Raw genomic sequence first — 10,256 nt, 5'->3', positions numbered from 1 at the left:
AGTGAGAGAAAGAGAGACAAACAAGAAATAAGAGGTACCAGAAATAGTGCTCCTCTCTCAGTTTATGAAATCAGCTTTGATTAGCTTCAATTTTAACCATACATTGTACAGCAGTTAGATTGGAGTTGAAACTTATCTGCCATAGTCTGGACTACAGAAGAACAGCAGACAACAAAAGAAAAGCTGAAAGCCAATGGGTTCACTGAATGCAGGTTAGTCTCTTATTATGTAATCATGGCATGTACTAACATTTCAATACAAAGTCAATGCATGGGATGAATAGTAGATTTCCTGCTTGACCAAACTTGCCAGAAACAATGAAGTTCATGAACTCGGCTGAGTTTAGTGAAATAGGTCTACTCTTCTGCATTGATGTTCATGGAGAATCTGGGCTCAGCTAGATCTGGCCATTCCCTCTGCACCTCAGCAGCTCTTAATTGTGAGCTCATTGTGGTTTGCTGTCTCTTCAATGGTGTTCACTAACTTATAAGACCACCTGATAATGACATCAGATATGCTTCCAATATGGCAAATGGATCTTCTGAATGGCTATTAACCTGATATGTTAACTCTTTCTCTCTCCTCAGGTAGTGCCCTAAACTGTTAGGCCAATTCTGCATTTCCACTTTTTATTTCAGGTATCAGGTACCCAATGTGACTTCAAGGGTCTAATAGTGAATAATTTCTCAGAATAGAAATGTGCATCCAGTAGCTGAACATTGTTCCTGTAGAATTGTGAAGGATGGGGCAATGTAAGCAACAACAGCATTTTGTTGTTTCAAAAGTTTTCTGGAGTGGAAGAATGTAATAGTATCTCAAGTAAATGTAGCAACATTGCTGCATTTAATTGCGCTAAAATAAATGAGATTTAGGAGGCACTTATTCATCAAAAATAATTGTATCAGTGAGTAAAGTGAAATCAGTTCAATTACAATTCAGTTCCATTGATAGAGTATTTGCTTTCAGGTTATTTTCAGATTCTATTTGTTCATCAAGTTAACCTCTACAACAATTCATTGTTATTATTCCAAGGTGATATGATTTATTTATAGCAATTCCTGAGAATAAACTTCAAGTATCACAAATCAAATCTTCACATTGACAGTGAAATGACTTAGAATCAGTGCAGTTATTCCAATTCAGTTTGAAACAGATTTTACATACTAATCATGTAGCATTTTACTGGTTAAGTCAAGCAGTAATTCAATGTGGGCATTACTTGCTTTCAATTATGCCATGAGGAGGAATTGTATCTTACCGACTAAGTTAGCCATTTGTTCAACCAAGCACTCATCTGCTAAAGCCCAAGGAAAGGCACCAACAAAATGCCCATGAACACCTCTGCAATATAAATAAAATATTGTTAAAATTAACATGCAACATTAGTGCAAGTTCATAATTTCACAGTGTCCCAAAACAAATATAATTACTATTGTTTTGTAGGCAAATGCCATAACCAGTTTACAAGTGCAAAAATCTAACTGTAAAACAAAAGGAATGTTAGCTGTGGAAGCACATCCAAAGTTGGGTTGTCATGAATTTAGCCAGCATTGGGCTTGCTGGGTTCCAAAAAATGTTAGCATCCATACGAAACAGTGATCCTTAAAGGAATTGCTATATGCTACAAAAGACGGTGCTTACAATATGAATTACCTGGGCGAGCTTCTCTTGGTTTCACATTTGAAATGATGGACCACAGCTTGTCAATCCTTTACTCAACTCTCTCCACTAAAATCATTCCTCCCACAACTCTCCAGTCAATCTTCCTCCATCTTGTTGTGCTGAGCACTTCAGCTCCTGGATAGATTTCATCCTGATAGATTTCAAAGTTCTCGTCCTTGTTTGCAGATGACACAAAGATATCTTCTTATCTATGTAAATGTATCCAGCTCTGTGACCCTCCTTGTTAGCTTGTTACCTGAGCTTCTCCAATATTCATTTTGAGAACATCCACTAATTTTAATTCCTTCCCCTTTGTTGACCAAGTCTTCTGCTCCCACAATTCCACTCTTAGACCACCCTGCCTCTCTATCTTTTTCTTCATTAAACATAGTTTTCTCTTTGAAAAGAAAAGAAAGCTTTTTGCCATGTGGTTTAATTTCTCTTGCCGGAGATTGGTCTCAAATTTTCTTTAAAACTGCTGCTGTTAAGTGCCTACTTTAAAGATGCTTTAAAGTTGCAAATTGTTATGATCAGTGAAAGTACCAAACAGTAAAGACTTTACAAACACAAACCATAGAGTATAGTATTCATCAAAGATTGCTTTACTTACGATTTGGCCCAGTTATCTAGTTCTTCATTTACATAAATCTTTGTTTTCTTTGGCTGCAACCCAAGGGAGTTTCCACTGAAATAAATACTGTCATCCTCTGACTTTACCAAAGTTTGGTCAACTTGAAAAAATAAAAGAGAAATGTTAATAACAACCAAGCAGCTGGACTTGAAACATTAACTCTGTTTACTCTCTTCAGATGCTGCTACACCCTGCTGAGTTTCTGCAGCAATTTCTGATTTTGTTTAAGTACTTGTTGCCTAACACATTGGCCTACTTGCAGTATAAACAAGCAGCAATTCATGGAGCAAATGGAGCCTACTTCTATGAATGGCTAGAGACAAATAAAAAAATGCATCTCTATCAAAGTATTGAAGGCTGTTCCTGTTGTTGATTCATGGCAGATATAAAGAGGTCACATTTTTATTTCTATAAACATCATTCTATCCAAATCAGGCACAGTTTGTAGAACTAACATGGTGATTTGATGAGAATTTCTATTGTTCTGCTAACTATATTCCCAAAAACACTTCACATAATTATTTAGATGAGAAAGTAATGCACATTTACTCTGAATAATTGCCGACAATGACTGATTCGAATTTACAGCGACATTTTAAAGTAGATGAGCAGGGGTTATTATGTCAGAAGACATAAAGCATACTGGAGGCTTTTAAACAGTTTGTTTCCTTCAGTAACCTTGAATGACAGCATCAATTCACATAGTTGACTCTGGCAGCATGTGGAATTCTGTGGAATGAAAGAGATGCTCTAAAGAAGGAAGACTAGACCTGAGACATTAATTCTGCTTTCTCTCCACAGGTGCTGCCAGAACTGCTGAGTTTTTCCAGCAATTTCTAATCTTGGTAGAACGGCTGATTTGGCTTACCTGTCTGCCTCCGTGTCATAACACCAGCACGCTGGAAAATGGGAGATTGCATATTAATGAGGAGAGTTTAAGTGATAAGGAAGATGATGATGACTGATAATCCCCATTAATAGTTCTCTGTCACTAAACAGAATCTCTTCTTGCCTTCCAGAACTTAGTTGGAAAACTTGGCTTTTGGGTTTTGATGTCATGAATGGTTTTGCTGGATATCTCATCTAATTTTCCTAAATTTCCCCTGATACTCTACATTGTTCTAGTCCTGGGAATATTCCATCCTGAGATCTTACTCTATTTTCCATACTGTTTGCTCATGAACAATGCCCCATCTAATTTCAACCACGAGAGGTCTAATATTCATTCACAGCATTTGCATCCTTCAGGTCCTACATTCCATTATTTGAAAACATTTTCTTTAAAAAAATCAGCATGTGGACACTCTGAACTTACATAGCTATGAGGATTGCAAACAAATGCTAGATTACAAGCTACATGTATATAGTTAACATTGTTTCATTGCTTTCTTCAATTATAAATCATCATGTCAGCTAAATCAATACTGTTGTGAAATCAATATCATTAAACTTGTTTTTTGAACTGCAGTGTTGCGATATTTACCTCAATATTTCTATACATATCAATTATTCTGATATCACCAGACCTACCGGCACAATCATTTTATTTGTACCTCCCTTATATTAAAATAGGCCATAAATTGTGTTGATTGGCTTAGGGTTTCATCTTTCTTCTCCTGGTAAGAACTTTCAGTTGTGTTCTCCATCCTCATATTTAATCACTTAACAATAGCAATTGTACAGCAAAAGATAGATGTAAATTGTTTGACTGAGATGAAGTTACAATACCCTCTACTTGTTATCTGTGACCTGTATATCCTTGTAAACATTGAAAATATCTATTTTATAACTAACAGCATGATATTTCATTAAGAAGTCCCTAAATACAAGATCAGTCATTTTGACTTTGAGCATAAACATTCACAGAGATTTATCAACGGCAGCTTATTCAATTTCATTTGTTTCCCGCTGTCCCCTTCAGAATAGGCATACTCCACCATTGTGTACAACAGTTGAGAATCCAAAATGGTCATGGTGTCTGCCCTCTATGTCTCAAAGCACTACCAGTAAATTATGTTGATCACTAGGATGTCCAGTACAATTAATTAATATTAATCTGGATAAACTGCAGAATTGGGCTGAGAGGTGTCAAATGGAGTTCAATGCAGCTAAATGTGAGGTGATGCATTTTGGGAAGAATAACAGGAAGGCAGAGTACTGGGTCAATGGAAAGATTCTTGGTAGTGCAGATGTGCAGAGGGATCTTGGAGTCCATGTACATAGATCCCTGAAAGTTGCCACCCAGGTGGATAGTTCTGTTAAGAAGGCATATGGTATGTTAGGTTTCATTTGTCGAGCGATTAAGTTCTGGAGCCCCAATATCATGCTGCAACTATACAAAACGTTGGTGCAGCCACACTTGAAATATTATGTACAGTTCTGGTCCCCATATTTCGGGCAGGATGTGGAAGCATTGGGAAAGGTGCAGAGGAGATTTACCAGGATGTTGCCTGATCTGGAGGGAAGGTCTTATGAGGAAAGGCTGAGAGACTTGGGTCTGTTCTCAAACCCAAGAAGAAGGCTAAGAGGGGGTTTGATAGAGACATACAAGATGATCAGAGGATTAGATAGGGTCGACAGTGAAAGTCTTTTCCCTAGGATGATGACGTCAGCTTGTATGAGGGGCATAACTACAAGTATATATGTGATAACACATTTGACATGAGTGGCCTTAAGCTAAGGCAGAGAGGAAAATCAGCTATGTGCCTACTCCCCAAAGAACAAAGTCATTAACAAGTACTGTTGCAGATGATGAGCATTTCAACAGGGCAGACAGTAGTAGGAGGTAGATTGATATGCACCACCAAATACTTAATGCTTTTACAGGCCTGCTTTTAAAATCAGGGAACATGGAGATGATTTAAATCAAATTTGCACAGAATTATTCACAGAGGCTGAAGTTCATTTCTTCAAATACGCAAGTAGTAATCAATATCCAGTGCTTAATTCCTACCCTGAACCAAGTAGATTGGAGTGGGGTGCACCTTCCTGCTGTGCCTTCTCTTCAGATTCTTAAACACTCAATTAACACCCAGATAAAGTTCACTTAGGGTGTCATCCTGACTAGGCTGCAATTTTCTCAGCTCCAGGCAGGGCAAATTAACCTACAGAACTATAGAATTACAGAAACTACAGAACTGGTAAAACTGTGCAGGCTACGTATCAGTAGAGGGAGGAGAGGAAATCCCTTGATCTGCATTAATTGGTGCATGATTGAAGATAAAGATATTGAACAGAAGGATGGTTACATTTGAAGCTAACCTTTTTAAGTAATGCCCAAGGTCCCTGAATAATGAACATGGTTGAGACTCTAATTGTAGATCACCCCATGGCAAGATGCATCCTCTCAAAATCTATCTTGTCAAGTCCCCTCAGAAACTTGTATGTTTCAAAAAGAGCACTCACCCCTTCTAAACTCCAAATCTGTTCAAACTTTCAATATATACCTCCTTCATTCCAAAAATCAACGCTGTGAACCTTTTCAGAACTGTTTCAATGACATCATTTACATAAATGATTTGGATGTAAGCATAAGAGGTACAGTTAGTAAGTTTGCAGATGACATCAAAATTGGAGGTGTAGTGGACAGCGAAGAGGGTTACCTCAGATTACAACAGGAACTTGTTCAGATGGGCCAATAAGCTGAGATGTGGCAGATGGAGTTTAATTTAGATAAATGCGAGGTGCTGCATTTTGTGAAAACAAATCTTAGCAGGACTTATACACTTAATGGTAAGGTCCTAGAGAGTGTTGCTGAACAAAGGGACCTTGGAGTGCAGGTTCATAGCTCCTTGAAAGTGGAGTTGCAGGTAGATAGGATAGTGAAGATGACGCTTGGTATGCTTTCCTTTATTGGTCAGAGAATTGGGTACAAGAGTTGGGAGGTCATGTTGTGGCTATACAGGACATTGGTTAGGCCACTGTTGGAATATTGTGTGCAATTCTGGTCTCCTTCCTATCAGAAAAATGTTGTGACACTTGAAAGCGACCGGAAAGATTTACAAGGATGTTTGCCAGGATTGGAGGAATTGAGCTATTGGGAGAGGTTGAGTAGGCTGGGGCTGTTTTCCCTGGTGTGTTGGAGGCTAGGGGGTGACCTTATAGAGGTTTATAAAATCATGAGGGGCATAGATAGGATAAATAGGCAAAGTCTTTTTCCTGGGTTTGGGGAGTCCAGAACTAGAGGGGATAGATTTAGGGTGAGAGGGAAAGATATAAAAGACACCTAAGGGATAACATTTTCACTCAGAGGGTGGTACATGTATGGAATGAGCTGCCAGAGGAAGTGGTGGAGGCTGGTGCAATTGTAACATTTAAAAGGCATCTAGATGGGTATAGGAATAGGAAGGGTTTGGAGGGATACGGGTCGGGTGCTGGCAGGTGGGACTAGATTGGGTTGGGATGTCTGGTCGGCATGGATGAGTTAGACTGAAGAGTTTGTTTCCATGCTGTGTATCTCTATGATTCCATGATTCTATGAGTATAGCCCTTCCTAGGTAAAGTGACCAAAGCTTCACACAATACTTCAGATGGCATTTTAGCAATGCCCACTCTGGCTGTAGGCAAGACATCCATATTTTTATAGCCCATGAAGGTCGACATTCTATTTGCTTTCTGAATTACTTGCTGCACCTGCATGCTAACTGTACTAAACATACAAGGATATCACGATGCCTGTATATTGCAGCAGACTGTGATCTCTTTCCATTTAAATTGTATTCTGCTTCTCTACTTCTCTCCCAAAGCAGACAACCTCACATTTTCTCACCTTATAATCTATCTGACTGCATTTTTGATCACGCACTTCAAGTTTCTGTGTCCCTTTCTTGCCGCGACGTGTATTCCTCACAACTTGCTTTCTTAGTCTTCTTTGTATTGACCGCAAATATGATTACAATAGTCTTGTCCCTTTGTCAAAGTCATTCATATGGATTAGAACTAGCTGATCCTGACAGCACTTTACTCATTACAGTTTACCAACTTGCAAAAGACACATTTATCCGGTCTCTGTTTCCTGTTCATTAGATAATATTCTATTATAGACAATAGACAATAGACAATAGGTGCAGGAGTAGGCCATTCTGCCCTTCGAGCCTGCACCACCATTCAATATGATCATGGCTGATCATCCTTAATCAGTATCCTGTTCCTGCCTTATCTCCATAACCCTTGATTCCACTATCCTTGAGAGCTCTATCCAACTCTTTCTTAAATGAATCCAGAGACTGGGCCTCCACTGCACTCTGCAGCAGAGTATTCCACACAGCCACCACTCTCTGGGTGAAGAAGTTTTTCCTCATCTCTGTCCTAAATGGTCTACCCCGTATTTTTAAGCTGTGTCCTCTGGTTCGGCACTCACCCATCAGAGGGTCCAATCCTTTAATAATCTTATATGTCTCAATCAGATCCCCTCTCAGTCCTCAAAACTCAAGGGTATACAAGTCCAGTTGCTCCAGTCTTTCAGCGTAAGGTAGTCCCGCCATTCCAGGAATTGACCTCGTGAGCCTACGTTGCACTCCCTCAATAGCCAGAATGTCTTTCCTCAAATTTGGAGACCAGAACTGCACACAATACACCAGGTATGGTCTCACCAGGGCCCTGTACAGCTGCAGAAGAACCTCTTGGCTTCTATACTCAATCCCTCTTGTTATGAAGGCCAGCATGTTATTAGCCTTCTTCACTACCTGCTGTACCTGCATGCTTACCTTCATTGACTGGTGTACAAGAACACCCAGATCTCTTTGTACTGCCCCTTTACCTAAATTGATTCCATTTAGGTAGTAATCTGCCTTCCTGTTCTTGCCACCAAAGTGGATAACCATACATTTATCCACATTAAATTGCATCTGCCATGCACCTGACCACTCACTTAACCTGTCCAGGTCACCCTGTAATCTGCTAACATCCTCCTCACATTTCACCCTGCCACCCAGCTTAGTATCATCAGCAAATTTACTAATGTTATTCATGTTCATATATTACAATAAAACCATGAGCTCTTGTTTAGCAACCTCTTTCATAGCTCTTTGTTGAAGGTTTTGAAGATGCCTTTTGAAAATCCAATTACTTATATTGCTGGTTTTATTTATTTATCCACTCTGTCCGATACACCTTCAAAGAAATTTAGTAATTTTGTCAAAATGGTCTCCCTTTCAGAAAATCATGTTGCTTCTACTTAACTATTTTATGATGTTCTAAATGCCCTGCTACCCATACTTAATAACAGGTTCCAGCAACTACCCAATGATAGCTGTTAAATTCCAGGTTCTTTTGTTTTTTTGTTTTCTGTCTCCCTCCTTATGTGGTTTTCTCATTTCGGGGACTTTCACAATGTTCGGGGAATTTTGGAAGATGACAATCAATGCTGCTACTAACTCTGCAACAACTTTGCAAGATGCAGGCCATCAAGTCAAAGGTACTTGTTAACCATGCGTGCCATTAATTTCAAAGCATTTTTTTCTCGAGATATCGTGACTGTTTTAAGCTCATGTCTCCCTTTCACTCCTGTATTTTGTAATTTCCATGTCTTCTATTGTGATGACAGATACAAAATCATTTGTGTTTTGCCATTTCTTTATTTCCAGCTATTAATTCCTCCCTGAGCAATTCACGTCTCTTCTTTCCAAAGCCTTCCACCATCGACAAGACATAAGTCAGGAATGTAATGGAATACTCCCCACTTGCCTGGATACACATAACTCCAACAGTCTAAGAAACTTGACACCATCCTGAACAAAGCGGCTCACTTGATTTGAACCGCATCCACAAACATCTATTCCCTCCACCACTGAAAGTAGTCTGTGCTGTCTATAAGATGCATTGCAGAAATTGCAGAAATTCACCAAAGATCCTTAGATGGAACCTTCCAAACTAACAATCACGTCCATTTAGAAGGTGAAACACTCATGGCTTTATGGAAAGAGAACTTTGTACAAAGGTCTTGACTGAATTTCCATTATGCCTTGAAAGAATCGAGCAGGTTTAATGGAGAAACCATTGGCTTGGTTAAGACTCGTTGAAACACTTTTTGCAATCACAGCGATTTTTCAGACAGTGTTATCAGTGACGCTCAGCCATCTCTGTGTGAACTGTGTTAACAAACCTTTCAAGTTAATGAGTTTTGAATACTTTAGGTAAGCTACGCTGCACTGACATTCTAACAAATGAGTCCATTACAATATGAAGGGTAAGGAATTATTCACTGTTCAAATGCAAACTCAAATCCTTAGCACTCTTGACGGAAGGAAGCTCAAAGAAGATTGACGTTGCCACGGTGAACATTTCCATGCTTAAAATATTAATTGAGCTAGAAGCCATTCTCAGAATAAATTTGTGTTCCTCTCTACAACTGAAGTACAAAAGAAACTTAATGAAGCTTCCATATTGCAACTAGTTGGAAAGGATGACTTAGTCACTCGGGGACCAACCAAAGGGAAGTATATTACTTATGAGTGATTACAGATATTGTACTTACTTCATGTTTCAACAGTTAGTACCAAATAGTCATGTACTGCAGAGTGTTTGAGTTATATGTTTTGGGTGAACCTATTACAAATCAGAATTATTAAGTCAGAAGTTGAATACTCCCCACTATTTCCAGCAATTCTCAAGTCAGAACCTGTGTACGTAGATGCAAAAGTTCTGGACAGTACAAGTAAAAAATCTCTGCTCACCCAATGACATAAAACAGGTTATTTTAAAATTCAAAATTCATTTTAAGCTGAACTGAAAAGTCTGTTCTTAAAAATGTATTGCTGGAAAAGCGCAGCAGGTCAGGCAGCATCAAAGGAACAAGAGAATCGATGTTTCGGGCATAAGCCCTTCTTTCGGAATGAGAGGGTGTGGCAAGCAGGCTAAGATAAAAGGTAGGGAGGAGGGTCTTGGGGGAGGGGCGCTGGGAATACGATAGGTGGAAGAAGGTTAAGGTGAGGGTGATAGGCCGGAGAGGGGGTGGGGGCGGAGA

General features: G+C 39.2%; 1 protein-coding gene across 3 annotated transcripts in view; it reads right to left on the bottom strand.

The window, feature by feature from the left end:
* The window catches only part of kynu (kynureninase), a 176,257-nt gene that overhangs the window by 98,912 nt on the left and 67,089 nt on the right, over positions 1 to 10,256 (bottom strand). For all 3 annotated transcript variants that reach the window (XM_043694093.1, XM_043694092.1, XM_043694094.1), the window contains 2 exons: positions 2,273 to 2,393; positions 1,259 to 1,341 (listed from right to left, as the gene is read on the bottom strand). In XM_043694093.1, coding sequence (XP_043550028.1) covers positions 1,259 to 1,341; positions 2,273 to 2,393 — 204 coding nt within the window. The remainder of the gene's footprint in view (positions 1 to 1,258; positions 1,342 to 2,272; positions 2,394 to 10,256) is intronic.

The sequence above is a fragment of the Chiloscyllium plagiosum genome, chromosome 7, assembly GCF_004010195.1.
Source record: "Chiloscyllium plagiosum isolate BGI_BamShark_2017 chromosome 7, ASM401019v2, whole genome shotgun sequence".
Taxonomy (NCBI): Eukaryota; Metazoa; Chordata; class Chondrichthyes; order Orectolobiformes; family Hemiscylliidae; genus Chiloscyllium; species Chiloscyllium plagiosum.
This window is presented reverse-complemented; position numbering and strand designations above follow the sequence as displayed.